Source organism: Marmota flaviventris, chromosome 2, assembly GCF_047511675.1.
Source record: "Marmota flaviventris isolate mMarFla1 chromosome 2, mMarFla1.hap1, whole genome shotgun sequence".
NCBI classification, from domain to species: Eukaryota; Metazoa; Chordata; class Mammalia; order Rodentia; family Sciuridae; genus Marmota; species Marmota flaviventris.
In genome coordinates, this window is record NC_092499.1 from 101784861 (window position 1) to 101804388 (window position 19528).

Sequence of the window (19528 nt, forward strand, 5' to 3'; positions counted from 1 at the left end):
TTTTCTCTCCTGACATAATGACCCTCTATCCTAGGTTTCTTTTGTGCAACATCTCCAATTATAAAACACACTCAAAAGACAAAGGCACTGTTTCTGCCCTTAGACATCTTTTGTTCACCAGATATCCTGCTACAGCTTTCAACAGAATTACTCACAAGACTCTGTGGCTAAAAAGGAAAAAAAGTCAGGTGAATACCATAACCCCAAAACTCTAGGGAGGCCCCTGGGCTTTACACAGGAAAAAACTTACACCTTAATGTTTGTGATTTTTTTTTTAATTCATGATTAGTCCCCTAAGTCCCAATGCCTACAAAATAATGTCTTGGTAGAAAAACACTTCTTCCTATAGAGTTATTATAGATAAATGGATAAAAGGGTAAATGTGTAACATATGCTTTTACACCTTAACTCTTGTTCTTTCTTCCATAGCCTTCTAGGTCCTCAAAACTCTCTCAATTATATGAAGTCCAACACATTCTTTTTTCCTAGGTTTTCTCAAATCATATTCTATGGAACACTTGCTTCCTCAAAATAGTTGATAGACCTCCAGTGATGTAGGTATCTTCTGACCAAATGATGTTAATAATCCAGATATATTAATAAAAGGTTAGAAAGATTGCTTTACCACCGTGGCTTACAGAGGCTTTACTGTACTAATAAGCATGGTGAATCTCCAAAAGTACTGTGTCATCTCTTAACTTTTCTAGGACCTCTACTGCCTAGAAGCAATGTGTAGTTTCTAGGCAGCCCAAATTTAGTGATGAGAATAGAATAACAATAGCGAGCAGTGTTTTTTCAAAACTTCATCAAAAGAATATATTGTGGGAACAACAAGTACCTCTGCTCTATCTAGGTGATGCTGAGACTCCCAGGGTTTCTCTGGTTACTTCTTGGGATTATCCTCCCTGCCAGGTTCACTGCAGTGAATTAACTGGTGACTGCTGAAGTTAAAAGTAGCAGTACCGAAAAAATACCACAGAGATCACTTCTTTGGAAGCCTTTAGTAGAAAACTAAAGTGTTCCTCAGTAGAAACACTTGCCTCCCCACATACTCTGTATTTTCAACTAATTTTTATTACACCTGCAATGTGTTATGGGAGTCATTTGTTCACATGTTGGTTTTATTTTCCTACCAGATTATAATCCCTCTGAGAACTACCACTGTACTTATTCTGTTTTATTTCTTTGGATTCCAGCACAAGGTCTGACTCATGGCACAGGTTTAATAAATAGTTTCATGACCCAATCCTCACAAATTAGATGGTAAGAATTATGGTCACCCTTACGAATTCTGTCACCTATGTGACTTTTAAACACTCTTAAAGAATAGTTTTTAAAAGAGAGTATAATGGTGCAGTTATGAAATGGGTCAAAATGTTTTCTAACTCATCAATTAATGAGGAAAGCAGTAATATATTGCAGCTGGCTCAATGGAATTACAAGAATCACATATATATAAGCAATAAGAGAACTAAAATAACTTTACAAATAGATGTAAAACATGTCTATCTACAGAACAATAATCAGTTGCATACCTCCACAGATAGTTTATTTACATTTCTATGGATAAAAAAGTCATTTACATTATTAGAAATTTTCTATAATTTACAGTTTTTAAATAGCTCAAAGACAATAAAAAGTAAAAATAATCCAGATGAGTACAGTAGAGAGAACATTCACGTTTCTTTTTTGTCCATTTTTCCCTGACAAATGGCAAAATATTACTTTGTCTCCCCGCCTCCTCTCTCGTATTATAATCTTCTAGCAGTTATGCTCAGGTTTGTTAAGACTGGGGCTTACCTGAGAGACACTGGCAGAGAGAATGCCTTCCCTTCCAGAGTTCTCTCTTCTTATTTTAATGTAAGCTATCAGTTCTGGTAGCTTCATGGTTAATTATGTAAATAGACCTCCAAAGACACCCCACCTCTCTTCCAGGTGACACAGTCAGCACCAAGCAAAATCTTCCCCATCAATACACCTTATCTTTTTGCCATGTTCCTTGATGAAAAGAAGTATATTTTTTTCATCCATTGAGGTTCTTAAAAACAATTCTGGATTGTCTGCATGGGAGCATATTTTATCATTTTTATAAGAAGATCCAAGTGTAGAACGATTTTAAATATCATATTTTTCTTCTTTTACAGAGGAAGAAAAGGCCTTTCCCATTTGTCTCTGTTTTCTCTTCAGAGACACACACAGCTATTGCTACAGCTTGCATTTTATAGTGTACTCAGCATCATTAAGTCAAATTTTACACAATTATAAGTTTTTCTTCTTGGGAAGAAGAACTGCAATTGTAGCAATCTTTCTTATGGTTATAGCCCTATTGCCTACTTCCTCTGCCCTACACCCTGAATCTCTTCTAATTCTACTTTTTCAAAGTACATGCAGATGCTTACAAATTCCCAGAATAATTTTTTGCATCTCCCTTTGAATAGAGGAGAAATCTGAGATAATTATGATTTTTTTTTTTTTTTAGTTCATTGAATTTTCCACCTCAGAATTTCTTAAGGACTGAGACGAAAGGATGACACATATCCATTTAAGTGGGTGTATGGGAATCATTTGTTGAGCATCTTCAAAATATTTCATTCTGTCAGAATTATAGATCATAGTGAGCCACAGATAACTAGTAAATACTCAATTCCCTCTAGTATTATTGGTACAGGAAAAGAGAACACTTTACCTGACCTTTACAAAACATCCATAGTTCTATCACCTATTTCTAGATATTCTGACTTTCAAAAAGGTGTTTGTGTATAATACAACATGAAATGCTGTATTTTGGTACTGGGGATTGAATCCAGGAATACTCAACCACTGCTGAGCCACATCCTTAGCCGTTTTGTTTGTTTGTTTGTTTGTTTGCTTGGGTTTTTTTTTGTTTGTTTGTTTGTTTTGTATTTTATTTAGAGACAGGGTTTCACTGAGTTACTTAGGGCCTTGCTAAATTGCTGAGGCTGGCTTTGAACTTGTAATCCTCCTGCCTCAGCCTCCAGAGCTGCTGGGATTACAGGAGTGTGCCACCTCTTATATATAAATATTAAAATGTTTTGAGCTTTTTAGAAGACAACAGCAAATAAACAAACAACAACAACAACAAAATCTATTTTTTATGGTCATCATATACAAAGTTTGGGGGTTATTGAATTTCCAAGTACCATCCTGCTTCATCAGGTTGGCCTGTGTCTAAACAATTGTGTGATTAGAGGTTGGGAAAGATGGAGTGGTAGGCTTTAACCTAGAATTTTAAATTAGTATCTGCAAATTAGGTGACCAGGAGCTACCTTCTCTGTGAAACTTTGATAACCCTATCTATTTTTCTCATGCTCTAGAATTTGAAATGAATAAACAATTGGAAAATTGTAACACTATAATAACTTCATAACCTATTTAACTAAAGTTTTGAATGAAAGGAGAAACTATAGACCTTTAAGAATCTTATTTCTTGGGAACTTGAATTACATGATGATGAGTTAGCACTGTACAAATGTTAACATTATATATTGTACCTACCTTTCACTTATCATACTGTATTATTATTTTGAGTTTCTCTATTAGAGTAATAAAGTAATTTTATTATCTTCTAGTACTACTTCCCTCTGCTTATATGACTTTTTTCTCCCTTTTTAGCAATATTTTCATGCAGGAGGAAATGGCCTGAAAAAGAATTTCCTGGAGAAAAGCCCAGATCTTCAGTCCCTGAGATATGCTCTCAGTCTTTATACCCAAACTACTGATGCCTTGATAAAGAAATTCATAGACACTCAAACCTCACAGAGTAAGTTAACACATTCGACCTGAGATTAAGGTAAACTGAACACTAAACTAAAATTCAACCTCAGAATTATTATAGTGTTAATATTTTTGCTAGAATAAACTGAAGCATCATTAGGAATGGAGAATTATGGTTAATAGAGAGTACCATAATTTTAGCATTCATTAATTATAATTGAAAGGAACAGGAAGTTGGTCAATTACAAAAAGAGAAAGGAAAACAACTTTCATCTTCTGTAAACCCTGATGTATATTCTATACTCACATCAGTCCAGAGTTCCCCTGGGGAGAGGGTTCCAGTTCCCTTCAGCAGACTGGCCTGATAGCATGTCCTTCTTTACTAATGTTTCTTTTCCTTTTCTTACCTCTTTTGCTGTTATTACCAGTGTTTCCCAGATACTTTCCAAGTAGATTCATTACCTTTGAATGCTGGTCTTAGGTTCTGCTTCTGGGACAATCCAAACCTGAGGTCACATGGCTGAAGAGTAGAGAGCCAGATACTAACTCAGCAAGTCCAGATATAGATTCTAAGTTCTCATCTACTGTGCACACATGTCCTTGATGTTAAGTACCATGGCTAAATACCTTGAATGATTTTTTCCCGATTACTTGTACTTTTTCTCATATATCCTTAAATTGGGAATACAGAATTATTGAATGAAAATTAACTTTTCTTTAAAAAAATTTTTTGCTTCATCCTTTTCTATTTTTTTCCTTGTCTGTCTGTTAGATTAACTGTAGTAGTATATACAGGGGAAAAGACATTTTAATTAATTACTTCTTTTGACTGTGTTGAAGTCTAACAATACAAGTTCCTTTAAAAATATTTTTTAGGGTTGGGCATGTAGCTCAGTGGTAGAGTGCTTGCCTAACATACGAGAGACCCTGAGTTCAATCCCTAGCATGGCAAAAAATAAAAATAAGATAAAAAGATATTTTTTATTTGAATTTAACTATTTCATAGATGGGTTTATAAGTATAGAGGAGCCTGCTGTAGCTTGATCACTTATTCTTTTTTTTTTCTTCCTCTTCTCTTAATTTTTCCCGGCTCTTTTCTTTCCTATTTTTACCCTGCCTTCTTCCTTCTTTGTTCTCTTTTTGGAAAAGAGTTGAATGTCATCTTTCTCTAGTAGCAAATAAGTAAATAAACAAAATAAAAGAAGGAAATTAAAAAGTACAAGGTCCTTCAAGTCTCATTAAAAATTTATGAACCACAGAGTTCATATCACAAATGATATCTGTCATATTGGAAAAACACTACCTTTTCTTCTTTCTCTATTCCATACACTGAAAAAAAAAAACAAAAAACAAATCCAAAACAGACGCAGAATTTCTGAAGTACATAAGTGAAACTGAGCTCAATATATGAGTAATGTGTTTATTTTATTTTTTTTAATTTTTTATTGTTGGCTGTTCAAAACATTACATAGTTCTTGATATATCATATTTCACACTTTGATTCAAGTGGGTTATGAGCTCCCATTTTTACCCCATATACAGATTGCAGAATTACATCAGTTACACATCCATTGATTTACATATTGCCATACTAGTGTCTGTTGTGTTCTGCTGCCTTATTTTACCAATATACCCCAATACTAAGACAACATCTTATTCTGCATTCATTTAACAAATATTTACTAAGCATCACCTTTCAACTCTGTCTCTTACAACCAGGAATATTCAAAGGTAAAGATGAAGTTTTGTATACAAGTGGCTGTAACATGATGATACTCAAGCAGGGGTGTTTTTTGTCTCCCAGGGGACTTTTGGTAACATCTGGGGAGCTTTCATTTTCACATCTGGGACTGGTAGTTGCCTTGCTGGCCTCTGGCCTCTAGTAACTAGAGGCCATTGATGCTGTTAAGCATCCTAAAATGCACAGAGAAGCCCCCAAAACACAACAACAAAATATCTGGCTCCAAATGGCAATAGTGTGGAGGTTGGGACACCTTTCTCTAACATAATCTAAAAAGAGAGAAGTGATATAAAGTAGATCACATTAGAAGAATGGAAATTTTGGCTTGAGGAGACAAGAAAGGCAGAGAAGCAAGTGAGTAGATTGGGCCATGAGAATATAAAAAGAGAAAGGTGTTCTGGATGCAGATGCTGTCCAAGAAGGTATAACTTACATTCTTTATTTCAGAATCCCAATGCAGCACACACATTGAAGATATATTCTTATGAGGAAAAAAGGTTCTTTTGCTTTTAAAGTAAAACTACTCACCATATCACCACATATTTTTTTTTCAATAAATATTAAAATCAGTCCTGGGTTTCTGTGCACCATTAAAATATACAGAGATACTGTGCCAGGTTTTTAGGTAACATTTGCAGAAATTATTTTACTATTTGTAAGAATTTTTACATATTCTTCCTTTAGAAGTTGATTCAGTGGTTTAAACTAGCTAGTTAACTTGAAAATTCATACTTATTTTTGTTGTTGCTTCTCAAAGATTTGTTACTTACAGTTTTATAAACTGGTATAAAATGCATTTCTTGCATCTTGATTACAATATTCATCAGGAAAAGAGAAGTTTTACCTAACAGTTATATCATTATACCAAGGGCTCTCTTAATATTTCATGCAGTTTCAGACAATGAAAAATGTGTAAAACTTTAACATATTAAGTCACTTTTTTTTTCCAATGGGTAATACAATTTGGAATGAAACACAGAATAATAATTGTTGAGCCATCCTGTCCTTATGTGAGTTTTTATTAAAGCATAAGAAACCTGAATCACAAAACCTTTTCACAGAAAAGAGATGTTTATAAGTTATAACTTTCATAAAGAAAATGAAACTTTATAGTTGATAACTGTACTAATTAAAATATACAAGCTGAAATGTTTTTATTCTATTATCTATCCTCTTTTTTACTTTTTATTAGTAAAATCTTTGAGTCACTGCTTATCTGAAGTTTCTTAAAATTTAAATCACACCATTTTGGTCATTTTAATAACCTGTATCCTGCTGAAGTTGAGTTTAATTTGAAACAGGAAGCAGAGAGCTACAGATTCACATTTTGGGATCTATTAATATTCTTCAGTACAATCATATTGCTTTAATACAATGAGGGAATTGGTCCCTCTTATTTTTTTTATGATTTTTATAATTTAAGTGGAAAATGTGTTATTTCTGATATCATCCAAAATAAAGTATGGAAAGCTTAAATGCCAGATTACATATCTAAGAAATTTTTATTCTCAATAGTAAAATTTGGAAATATCCCTCAAGTATAGTCTTTTGGGGTCAATTTACCTAGAGAGGTATTAATTGTCTCTAATTGTGTTCCTCAAAATAAAAAAGTATATACCCCAAAGTGGAAAAGAAACCATTCTCTAAAATGGTTCACTATAGTAAGGGTCTTTTCTTAATCAGAAATATAGAGAAACTAAATATTAATCATATTTAGTTGACAAAAGAACTGACATTAAAATTAAATACTGAGATTTGGAGCCATTGGCCTTAAATGAAACTTTAAATGGTTAGCCACCTATGGAAGAAAATGCTGAGAAATGTCTTCAGCTCATTTGGGGAAGCAATATTAAAATCCACTTAGCCATTTTCAATTTAATGCTGATTTGAAAACCTAGTCAGAAAGTGGTTTCTTGTTTTAGCTTGTAAGTCTTTCAGAAATAAGCAGGGATCAGGAATCCTGTCCAATCAATCTGTCACTGCCCTTTCCCTGGGGACTATTGGACTAGCTAGTATAGCCTTCCAAGACCAAGGGTTAGTCTTTATTTTGAGTCAGAAGTGGAAAAAGAAGGAGAATTTGTAAAGTTTGGCTCTTCAAACATTGCAGTCAGTCTGATGACTTTCACATCACAAATCTGGGTGAGGATCCTCTGTGCAGTCAAAAAGCTGTACACAAACAATTTGAATAGGAAGGGTTATGCTTTTGAAAATGCTGATGCCCTTTCCAAAGTAGAAATGGCAAGTGAATAAGGTTAACAGTAATGCTGAGCAAACATCTCTTGTGCACCAAGCAAGCAGTCTACCTCTGTGCTATTCCTCCAATCATCCTGCAAAACCAGTAGCATTATTGTACCTCTCAGATGAGGGCGTTAAGTCACAGATGGGTTCAGAAACTTACTGAAGTGTGAGTCACATAGATAAGTAGCAGAGACAATCCCCTCCATCCATCCATCACACACACACACACACACACACACCACTATCTCACTCTCATTTTCTTTTTTTGGTACCAGGGATTGAGCCCAGACGCACTTAATCACTGAGCCACATCCTCAGCCCTTTTTATTTTTTTATTTTGAGACAGGATCTCACTAAGTTGCTTAGAGTGTCCCTAAATTTCTGAGGCTGGCCTCCAACTTGTGATCTTCCTGCCTAAGCCCCCGGAGCCACCGGGATTACAGGCATGTGCCACCACTCCCAGCTCACTCTCATTTTCATCAGCAAAGAAATATGGTGTCTTAGTCTGGCTTACCCCAGCCCAGGATTCCTTCTCCCTAGGTTTGAATAACTGGGCAAACTCCCGCCTTACTTTACATTTTTATGTGACTAATCTTCCTCTATTTAGATTTTCTTCAAATTGATACTTTTGTTTTTACGCAGACAACAAACTCCTTCTAAAACCTTCTTACTTCTTCCTTTGTTTCCCAGTGTCCTATTCTAGCCCTAGTTGCTAGACATGCTTAAGAGCTATGAAACTTTTGAACACTCATTAGAAGAATTTATATTGTAGTGATCCAAGTTGAGTGCAAGAAAATGCATACTGCTTCCAGTAAACCCTTCAAACAAAGTCTGATTCCACTCCTCTGGCATCTAGTGTGGTTGTGTATAAAATATCGCTACTTTGGTCTTCCCTCTTTGTCCTACTCTTTTCTACCCTCATCCCCATCATCCCAAGTGTTCATATTGTAACCTCCCTGAGCACAGTGAGTCATATCATGGTTGGTAACTGATAATTCTCTCCTCTTACAGAAAAGAGGCACTTTGCTTATACATCCTTGAAATCTGTGTTCCGTACAATGCAGGCTACAAGTAAATGCTTAGTAAATTTTAGGATAAATGAATACTATTAAATAAAATGTCAAAAAATTTTTAATTGTGTTATATAACATGGTTTCTCAGTTTTAATTTATGGGACCGCAAACCTTTATCAAAAGCAAGTATGTTCGTGGCCTTGCGCTAAAAACTGGAGCACCCAAAGTGTGTATATGCATATGTTGCACCCTTGGGGAAAAAATAGCTTATAATTCTGTGGCTGATACTATTTATTAGTTATCATACAAGGGAAGAAATAGTAAGTGACACTGGAGGGGTATATAAAGTTAGAAAGAATAAGATTATTTTTATCAAACTCTTAAAGTGATGATATTTTATTAAGTCTGTTAAATAAAACTCAAAAGCAACTAGGACAAAGTGAAGTGTGCTTCTATGCTCAGTTTAGGTCACTGAAAAATTCATGTATCCTTTCCTTTGCTTCATTTTTAGGAGCATTTACCTTGTGCCAGACTTGGTGCTAAGTGCTAGACACAGTAAAAGGAAAGGTTGTGCTGAATATCTGTTTGCTCCTCCTGATCCACTCTACTCTCTTCCCAGGAGGCGGAGCTGCATGGATTACAGATTCCATTTCCTATTTGGGTCAGACAGTAAGAACTCCTTCCGAAACCCTATGAGAGGAAAAGTGAGGCCAAATATGCATTCTCCAATCTCCCCTCTGAACATGGTTCCCTCAGGCTGACTATGTCCTGAACTTATCTCAAGCTTATCTCAAGAACTCCCTCCTTCCAAATGCCAGTAACTATTTCCATCCCTCATCCCTTATGGGTGAGAGGTGTTAGTAGCTCCATAATCCCTTGTAGTTTCCCCCACACCCTTTGAAAACACTTTTTAAAACTACCCTAGCATTACTTTGAATTCTGTTTCTATTAATACTGACTGATATGATACAAATCTCTAGGGCCTTGCTAGTTTCTTTTTTTTTCTTTTCTTTTTTTGATTACAACTCTTTGTCATTTGGATCACCAAAGATTATCATGTTTAAATAAGTAAGCATCAGACTATCTCTTCAGAGTGAGACAAAATAATGAATTTTGATGACTGACTTGTCCAGAATGAAAAAAAAAAAGAGCTTTTCATAGGAATATTTCCATCACATTCTGGGCAGGACATCAAAATCCCAGATTCAATTCCTTATAATGCAATTTATGTTGCTCAGCATTTCATCTTTTTTGGAAATTTGAAATCAGATTGAAACAACTAGGAGTCATTGGTAAAACACTGTAAAATTTAAGAGTTTTTGCAGCATGGAATAAGCAGGTGCTTGTTGTTTGTCATGCAACAGGAAAAATCATCATTTTCACTGAACTAGTAACTGGCTATCCATATTTCTAACTCAAAACAGGTGTAGTTCCATTGTTTCTTCATTCTGTTTATGGCATGAATATTTGAAAGTTTCATTTTTATCATAACACTACCCATATTAAATGAACAGCTGTATGTGGAGTGGGGTACATTTCTTTATTTCTCTATTGGGTGAAAGGCAGATCTCATTCCAAGGTTATAGTGAGAATTAGTGGTATTGGAATCCCTGTTTTCTGACTTATGGTTTTCTCTGTTACTTGCCTTCAAAAGCTAAGATTGGCCTACATAATTATGAAAGTGAATACTGTAGATCCTATTTTAAAAACAAAACAAAACAAAAACTTGAAATGACAATCTAACAACCACCCATACTTATAGTTTATTACAGTTTATAAGTGCCTTCAAATAATTTTGTTATGACTTTAGCCCCAAAACAACTCTACAGAGTCAGAGAGCTTCAGATTCTTGGTCTAGTATTCCACTTTGCTTCTGGATGCCCTTTAGAGACAGTCATCACACCCAAGAGCAATTGAATGTCATTACATGATTTGAGGAAGAATGCAGTATAGAAAACAGACTGATCAGAGATGAGACAAAAGCAGGCAGACAAGCTAGAGGCTATAAAAATACCCAGGTGAGAGTTGTGGTGGGCTTGGGTGGCAGGAATAGGGGTGGAGTTAAGGGCACACCTGAGATAGAGTTCAGCAATAGAATAGGTGAAAGTTGTTAAATTAATTAAGATTGGTGTATAAAATTTCTTTTACAGGATTCCAAAATAAAATAATTACTTCTGTGCAGTAAATTATGATAGATATTTTTTCCTGCTGCTTATAATTTTCCAAATGTTCAAATATCGCCAAATGTCCAGGTTTTTATGAATCATACTTCTTTAAAAAATAAATATGAAAAACACTGCTATACAAGGTAAATCAGATTAATTGATTACAAAGCTGTTATTAATTCAAAGCAATAGATTTTGAAGTCATTCAGGGCTTTGTATTTTCATCTGTGGCTTTACATAAACCGCCCAATTAAATTTTCTCTTTAGACGTCAAAGGATCTCAAAATTGCATTGCTAGTACTAGAGTCTTCCTGAACAGGAGCCATGCATTATACCTATGCACATGTATATGATATATATATATATATATATATATATATATATATATATATATATATATATATACACACACACACATATTCAACTTAGTAACTTATGAAATTTAGTGAGGAAAATTACCAGTGATTTTATGATGCACTGATTAAGATGAAGCAATTCTGAAGATAAAGTAGGTGTGTTCAAATCATGTAATTCTTTTTTAGAATAACTGTGATACTTGTCAATGTTTTTGTTACTGTTGCTACCTTTGTTTTAGGTCTGATTAGAAAGTAAAATAGAGACTTGAGTCAGTTGTTTGGAAATCTCATGGAAATACTGACTTGTCAGAAAAACATTCTTCAAATCATTGAGTCTTGAAAGCAAAATGAGATACAATGTCTTTTTTTTAATTTACTCAGAACGGGTTTGTAGAGTAATGGGGTCAGGGCATTAATTGAAAACTACAGATTATTGCCTCACAACCTGAATATGTCCTTTACAACTAACTTCCAAGAGAAGACACAGGATATGTTTTCCTTCAGTTATCCTTTGACGCTAAAAGTTCAGCCTTGCTATTAAGTGTTTAATTCATCTTAGGAAAGGGAGTATGAACTGTGTTAAGTGGCATATAAATAGTAAATCTACATCTTCAAAAGTTGGGAGTTAAACTTGTATAAACCTCTGGCATTAAAGTATCTTGTTTATAGAGGAGAGGCAAGAAATGGGTGTGTTGTTTAAACAAGGAAATGAGGCCTTGCAGGCTTGCATCATGGCCCACGAATCTGCCCTCCCTCTGCTTTGCTAGATGGCCTTGGCATAAGTCATTCAACTTCCATACCCCAAAGTTTCTCCATCTTTAAAATGGATGACATAATTTTTAACTCTGTTGGATTGCTGGGAGAACTACAAGTGGTAATACTTATAAAGCACTTTGCACACAGACATCTCTCAACAAATGTTCATTCTTCTTGTATTATCATCGTCTCTATGTGGACTCTATCTTAAGAATGTGTCTTTCTACTACAAAATATTTTTAAAAAGCGATCCCATCAGGATGCAGCCCTAAGCCAGAAAGTCAATAGCTGTTTGCTCCACTGTAAGCTGTACATTCCTAAGAGGCTTTCAGAGTGATTAAGAAACCTGGACACCGGCATGACTCACATTTGAAGTCTCAATGAACATGCCGTGGTTGTTAGATAACCATACACTTATTAAACCCCTGCTGTGTGCGAAGCACTATTCAAAAGACAAGAAGTGACTTCTGTGCTCCAAGGAGCTTACAGTGGAAATGAATCTACCATGTGACGAGAAAAGGAATCATACCAAATAATTTGTGCTAGATAACAGATGAGTCTAAAGACAACATGATAAAGGTTTTCAGAAGAAAGAGAAATTGTTATGGTCAAGGGAGTCAAAAGATTTCAGGGGCCAGGATTGTGGCTCAGTGGTAGAACATTCGCACTGGGTTCGATCCCCGGCACCACATTAAAAAAATAAAAATAAAAAGGTTAAAAAAAATTTCAGAGAAGGGATATAGCTCAAAATTGGCTTTAAAGGATGTCTGAGGGACAAGTGAGGCGTATCAGCAAGACAGAGATCTAGTCTCCAGGAGGCTCATCAGAGTGGAGTAGAGAAGCACTCTCAAATCCTGGTCACAGGAGCAGCCGCGCAGTCAGCTTCAGCTGCCATGACAAAACTCCAGACTGGGTGGCCTAAACACAGAAATCTACCTCTCACAGCTCTTCAGTTTGGGAAGTCCAAGATTCAAGTGCCAGCCAAGTGAAGAATCTCTTCTAGCCTGTAGACAGCCTCCTTTTCACTGTCCTCGTCTACGTGACCGTGTACACTGGACAGAGCTGCGTAGGGCAGGTGGGAGATGTAGTTAACAGAGCAGTGGATTCTGAAACTACATTGGTAAGGTGATTATTGGAAGCCAGGGAGTCAATGCAAGCTCTGAAAAAGTACCACAGGAAGGTAGGATATGAGAAGTCACAGAGCAAGCCACTATTTAAAGAAAAGTAGTCCAGAAAGAAGTGAATATCAGGGAAGAATAAGTGCTCGTTCCATGTAAGTACCTTCAGAGCTAATGCCTCCAAAGGTCTCTAATTGAATCTGAGCACTTCAGAAGGGAGAAGTCTGTGTCTAATTGAATCCTGTGGGTAAATCATTGTACTCATGAACAGGACCAACTAGCCAAAGATGTGAATTATGATCATCACTACAATTAGCTTGGCCCAGTATTAAACAGGGTAATGGCCTTCAGCATCATCTAAAGACTTATAGATGTTGGCCATTTGTATGTATTTAAGTAATGCACTACATCCTTTATGGTTTCAATAACAATGAACTGGTGCTTCTCTGATGTCAATGCACATTTGAATCACCTTACCTTGGGGAACACAGAGGGCTGGGCCCCAGTCTTAGTTTCTGACTCAGAAGGGCTGGACGAGGTCTGGAAATTCACATTTATAACAAGTCCCAGGTGCCATTGATGCTGCAGGCCCAGGGGCCATATTTTGAAACCTATTGTTAAGTCTTATACAGAGAAACTCCTATAGTGAGGGCCATCTGTGGTTAATACAGGGTTAATTCGTTGGCTGCAGCACTATAATCTCAGGCTATTGGTTTTTTTTAGCAATGTGGGTACAGACTGAAACCTCCAGAAAAAAGAAGTACTCCAAAATCATAACAGCAAAACATAGTCAATAAAAATGTTCTTTTCCAAATGAAAGCGTGTGTATTACACCCTCAGAAGATCCTCATGAAGACCGCACTAAAACAAGGAAAAACAAAAGGTGAAGCTAGAATAAAAAAGGGCTTTTATGAAAGAAAACTATAAAGACTTCCATGCTTGCCAAAGTCAAGGTTCAGGCCTGTATGTATTGCCCTCACATTTCTCCTCATAACTTTTTCTTAAAATGACATTACCTTAGCGAGGGGGTGTGGCGGTGCAGACCTAGGGCTGGGGATGTAGCTTAGTGATAGAACACCCTGGGTTCAGTCCCCAGTACCCCAGTTCAACGGCATTGCCTTTATACATGTAAGAACCTAAAAAAACTTGATTCTTGCCTAGTAGTCTAAAACAAAGGGATTGTTTTCAATTTAGTTTCTGTTCATGTGCAGTATCATGTAAATAATTTAAAAGCCAGGTTCTATGGGAAAGTGTCATAAATGCATTAAATATGTTTACTGTCTTGGCATCCATTTTTAGGCCTGATACAAGTTGTTTGAAACCCAGTTGTACCTATCACCTTTGGTCTAGTTAAAATTTTCCTTCCTAAGTGGCCATTTGGGATACAGCCCCTCTGTTCTTTATCCCACAGATTCAAACCCAACACAATCTGCAGCAGCTGACCACAGTAAAACCTAATAGTCAACACCAGAGTCCTATAAACACATTCGCCTTCTTCACGAGGCTCCCTTTAAACTAGCCAATATGCACCCATGTGAGACAGCCTAAGGGATTAAAGCATCAGACCTTTAAAAAGGGCAGATCTTCTCCTGCACGCTCCCAGGCTGAACATCTTGTCACCTCTAGGCTTTCTTTGGCACCAGAACCTCTCCAGGACCTGTGAGTAATGCCTGTTCTGTTGTGTGCATTTTGCTTTCACCTTATGGTTCTTCCCCTGAGAAACACACCCAACTTTCCCCTGGCTAGGGCTCTCCTAGAGAGTGATTGTTGTGGCCTGTGGCTGCAGAGAGGCCACAATAACAAATTAAAAACAAAAATCCAAAACATATAAATCTCAACAAAAGGCTTGGCTGTTTGCTTCCAATACATGTTTATAATGTAAAATGTGTTTATGATAGATTGAGAACATACTAGACCCATTCCAGCTCTAAATTGCATTGCTATCTTGTAGTATACAGTTATGCCTCATTTCATTTTATTTTCTACTTGAAGTCATTTCATTCTTTTGGTTTGTAAACACCTTGAATTCCCTTTTACTGAAAAGACATAGAGTAACTTGATAGCATATCCCCCTTAGCAACCATAACCCCCAATGCAAAACCAAATTAAACAGAGCAAATAATACCGTGTCCTACATCATTTAAAAAAGAAACAAAATTGTGTCAAAAGAAAAGCCACTATGAAGAAATTCAATAGTAGACTATAGGCAACTAAACTGGAAATGGAAAAGAATTTCCAGTTCTTTGTTTTGTGATAAGCCAGTTTGGAAATTAGTGGGTACCTATTACAGTTTATTTAGATGGCAAGGTTAGTAAATACTAGGTAAACATTATGGTCCAAATTTCCATAATACAAGGTACAACTGTCATTCTTCTTGGTCCCCCTAGTGACCCAATAAGGATCATGAGACATTTTCAGCTGAGACTGGTCTTTAGGGTATATGACTTTTTTCCACTAACCAAAGAAATCTAATTTCTCCAAACATTTAAAATGATTCTATAAGCATCTGAGTAAAACCATTTTATTCTGAAATATTTAATCTTTATCTTAGCCTACCATTAGTTAATGTGAGCATCAGAATTAAAATTAATAAACTCTATTAGAACCCTTATTTTTTGAGTAGCTGCAGTAATAACAGATATGAAACCATAGATATTAATTCAACAGATGTTTGTATATTGCCTTTTATTTAACTTGGTACTGGAAAGTGTTGGAGAAATATAATTAAAAACAAAATTTCTTCCCAACTCAGAAAACTTCTGCACAAAGATAGGAGAGAAAAAGTTTTATTATTGAATAAGCATTAAACCAGGAAGTAATGTGCATCACAGGAAATCCACTAAGAGACTGCAAACACATAAAAAAAAAATTTCACCCTTCCCTATAGCCAAGGAATCATGACCCGTTACATACATATTCTAAAGGTGGACACGAACTTGTCCTTAAGAGGACTGAGCACCATCTTCACAGAGCCCATCCTAAACTCACTGAAAAATTGAGGTAACCAGGTGTGTTAGATTGGCTTTGTCCAAAGAATAAACCTCTCATATCTTTATGAAAGGAAATAGTTTTGCAATTAGTGTCTCCTCCTGTTCTTACAAGGAAACCAGTCCTGTCAGATCAGGGGTCCACCATTATGACGTCATTTAACTTCAGCTGCCTCCTTAAAAGCCCTGTCTCCACATACAGTCACATTGGAATTGGGGCTTTTCTATATGAATTTGGAGACAAGGAGAGACAGAATTCAGTCTATAACAAAGAATTAAGCATCTTTATTTTCTTTTTAATCAACATAATTATATATGTGTGTGTGTCTGTATGTGTATATATAAATTTACATAAAATATCCAGATCTGGGGTTCTACATGATGTTTCAATACATGTATGCATTATGTAATGATAAAATCAGTGATTAGGATATCTGTACTAATAAATGTACCATATCTTTGTGGTGAGAGCATTCAGAACACTACCTTTTAGGTATTTTGTATAATCATTGGTGTTAACTAGCATCTCCATACTGTGCAGCAGAACATCAAAACTTATTCCTAATTGTAACATTCTACTTCTTAACCCACCTCTGTCTCCCCATCTCCAATACTGTCCCCACTCTCTGGTAGTCACTGTTTTCCATATTCACCTTTATAGTATATTTTGAAGTACTGTGATTCCTCCGGCTTTGTCCATTTTATTTAAGATTTGTCTTTTTGAGATTTGTGTATGTGTGTATGGTTCTATACAAAATCCTGGATATTTTATTCAATTTCTGTGAATAATCCTATTGGTATTCTGACAGAAATCTTATTGAATCTCTAGGTCACTTTGGTGTCTACACCAAATAAGATATAGCACGGATATTTCTATAATATTATTGCAATTTGTGAACATAGGATGTCTTTGATTTATTTCACTTTAGATGTTTTCATTAATGTTTTAGTTTTCAATGTAGAGATCATCCCTTCTACAACTGATTTTTTTTTTCCCTTAAGACAAAATGTTGGATTTTATAAAATACATTTTCTACATCTAAAGAAATGATCATTTGACTTTGTCATTATTTATGTTAATGCAATGTATCCTACTTACTAATTTGTGCATATTGAACCATTGCTCCTTCCCTGAGATAAATTCCATTTGATCATGGTGGTGGATGACCTTTTTGATGTGCTGTTGGAATTGGTTGGCTAGGATTTTATTGATGATTTTTGCATCTGTGTTCTTCAGTGATATGGGTCTGTACTTCTTGTTATCTTTGTCTAGTTTTTCTTTCTTTTTAAATTTGTTCTAATTAGTTATAAATGATTGAAGAATGCATTTTGACACATCATACATAAATGGAGTATAACTTCTTGCTCTTCTGGTTATACATGATGTAGAATCACACCAGTTGTGTAATAATATATGTACATAGGGTAATAATGTTCAATTTATTGTACTATATTTATTACCTGCATACCCTTTCCCCTCCCTTCATTCCCCTTTGCCTAATCCATAGTACCTCTGTTTTTCCCTAGCCTCCCCCCACAATTAGGAATTAGAATCTGCTTATAAGAGAAAACATTTGGATTTTGATTTTGGGGGATTGGCTTATTTCTTTGTTGTTGTTCTAATTAGTTATACATGAAAGCAGGATGCATTTTTATTCACTGTACACAAATGGAGCACAATTTTTCATTTATCTGTACACAAAGTAGAGTTGCACCACATGTGCAGTCATATATGTACCTAGGGCAATGATAGTCACCTCATTCCACCACATTTCCTACCACCACACCTTCTCCCCTGCCCTCTCACTCCTTTGCCCAATCAAAGTTCCTCCATTCTATCCATGCCTCCCTCCTCCATTATGGGTCAGCATCCACTTATCAGATATAACATTCATCCTTTGATATTTTTTTTTGGGGGGGGAATTGGATTACTTTGCTTAGCATGATATTCTCCAACTCCATCCTTTACTTGCAAATGCCATAATTTTATTTTCTTTTAATGATGAGTAATATTCCATTGTGTATAGTACCATGGTTTCTTTATCCATTCCTCTGTTGAAGGGCATCTAGATTGGTGTTAAGTTTGTTGAGTTCTTTATGTATCCTGGAGATTAGTGCTCTGTCTGCCCTGCATGTGAGCCACTCTATCTTTCAATTGGAGAATTTAATCCATTTACATTCAAGATCGTTATTAAGAGTTCAGGGCCTCTGCCATTTTATTGTTTTCTTGTTGTTTTTTAGATCATTTTTTACTTGTTTACTTTGTGGTTGAGTGGTTTTTCTGTAGCAGTAAGTCTTATTTCCTTTCCCTTTCTGATGTATGTATCTGCTGCCATTAATTTTTAATGGTTTGTAAGTATAAGAAACTTACATGAGGAATTTTATTGTTATAATAGACTATTATAAAGCGATAACTTTGATCTAGACATTTGCCCTCCCACAAGCACAATTCATATTCTTGCCTTACTGTGTTGCTTTTTTATTGTGTGCTCCTTAATAACTACAATTAGCTTATTTTTAATTGGCATTTCCTTTTATGGGAGTAATAAGTAGGGCTAAGCCTTTATCATTATGGGGTATATATTCTGTCACAGGATCATTTATCAGAAATGACAGTCAATAAAGCATGATGATGGGTAAAGGGCATTGGCTCAAGGATTAGAGCAGTCAGCTCCTGGTCAGCCAGGGAGTAAATTGTTCCTGAGTATTTGTGAAGAAAGAAACTAAAAAGGTAATTCTATGGAAATGGAATTACCTAGGCCTTCAGTGATGTCACTGAGTTGTACAAATTAAGGTCATCAATCAAAAATCACTTATTAGCACCCCACTTACTAATTCAGTTATTCATTCAATGAACATTTAATCATTTGTAGATTTGTTTTTACATACCAATATGACTAGAAGCTCCCCAGATAATTTGTTTCCTTCCAGCAATAATTTATTATTTCTATAGATTTTATGGAACTATTGATTGGGATTGAAATTTATATTTCAGTGTGAGACTTTAAGTCATGTTGATTGTAAACAAATACATGTTCTGTTATATGGCAGAATTTTTCCATCAGTGTAGTTTGAAAAAAATCTCATGAAATGATATATAACCTGGAACTTTCTGTGTGCTCAGAGTCTATTGTGAGGAATTATTCTATTTTTCTTAGAAACAGCCACCACTAATTGATACAGTAATATTCACTCAATATAACTGATAGAAGAGTACAAAGTATAGATTATACAATCCTGTAAGAGTCAACAGATGGGTATCATCACATACCTAACCTTACAAGGAGATCAGGACTTGTCCTGAGTCTGCTGTCTACCCTCTGCCATTTACTCAGTTTATAAGCATTTCTGGCCCAGTGGGAGTTCATCCCTAGAAATAGATATAACTCAGTTCCTCTCCATAAGCAATCAAACTTGGA

At 35.6% G+C, this 19528-nt stretch overlaps 1 protein-coding gene across 2 annotated transcripts in view; it reads left to right on the top strand.

The window, feature by feature from the left end:
• Unc13c (unc-13 homolog C) overlaps positions 1 to 19528 on the top strand; it is a 562417-nt gene that overhangs the window by 499407 nt on the left and 43482 nt on the right. For both annotated transcript variants that reach the window (XM_027925904.2, XM_071607322.1), the window contains one exon: positions 3634 to 3781. In XM_027925904.2, the coding sequence (XP_027781705.2) occupies positions 3634 to 3781 (148 nt within the window). The remainder of the gene's footprint in view (positions 1 to 3633; positions 3782 to 19528) is intronic.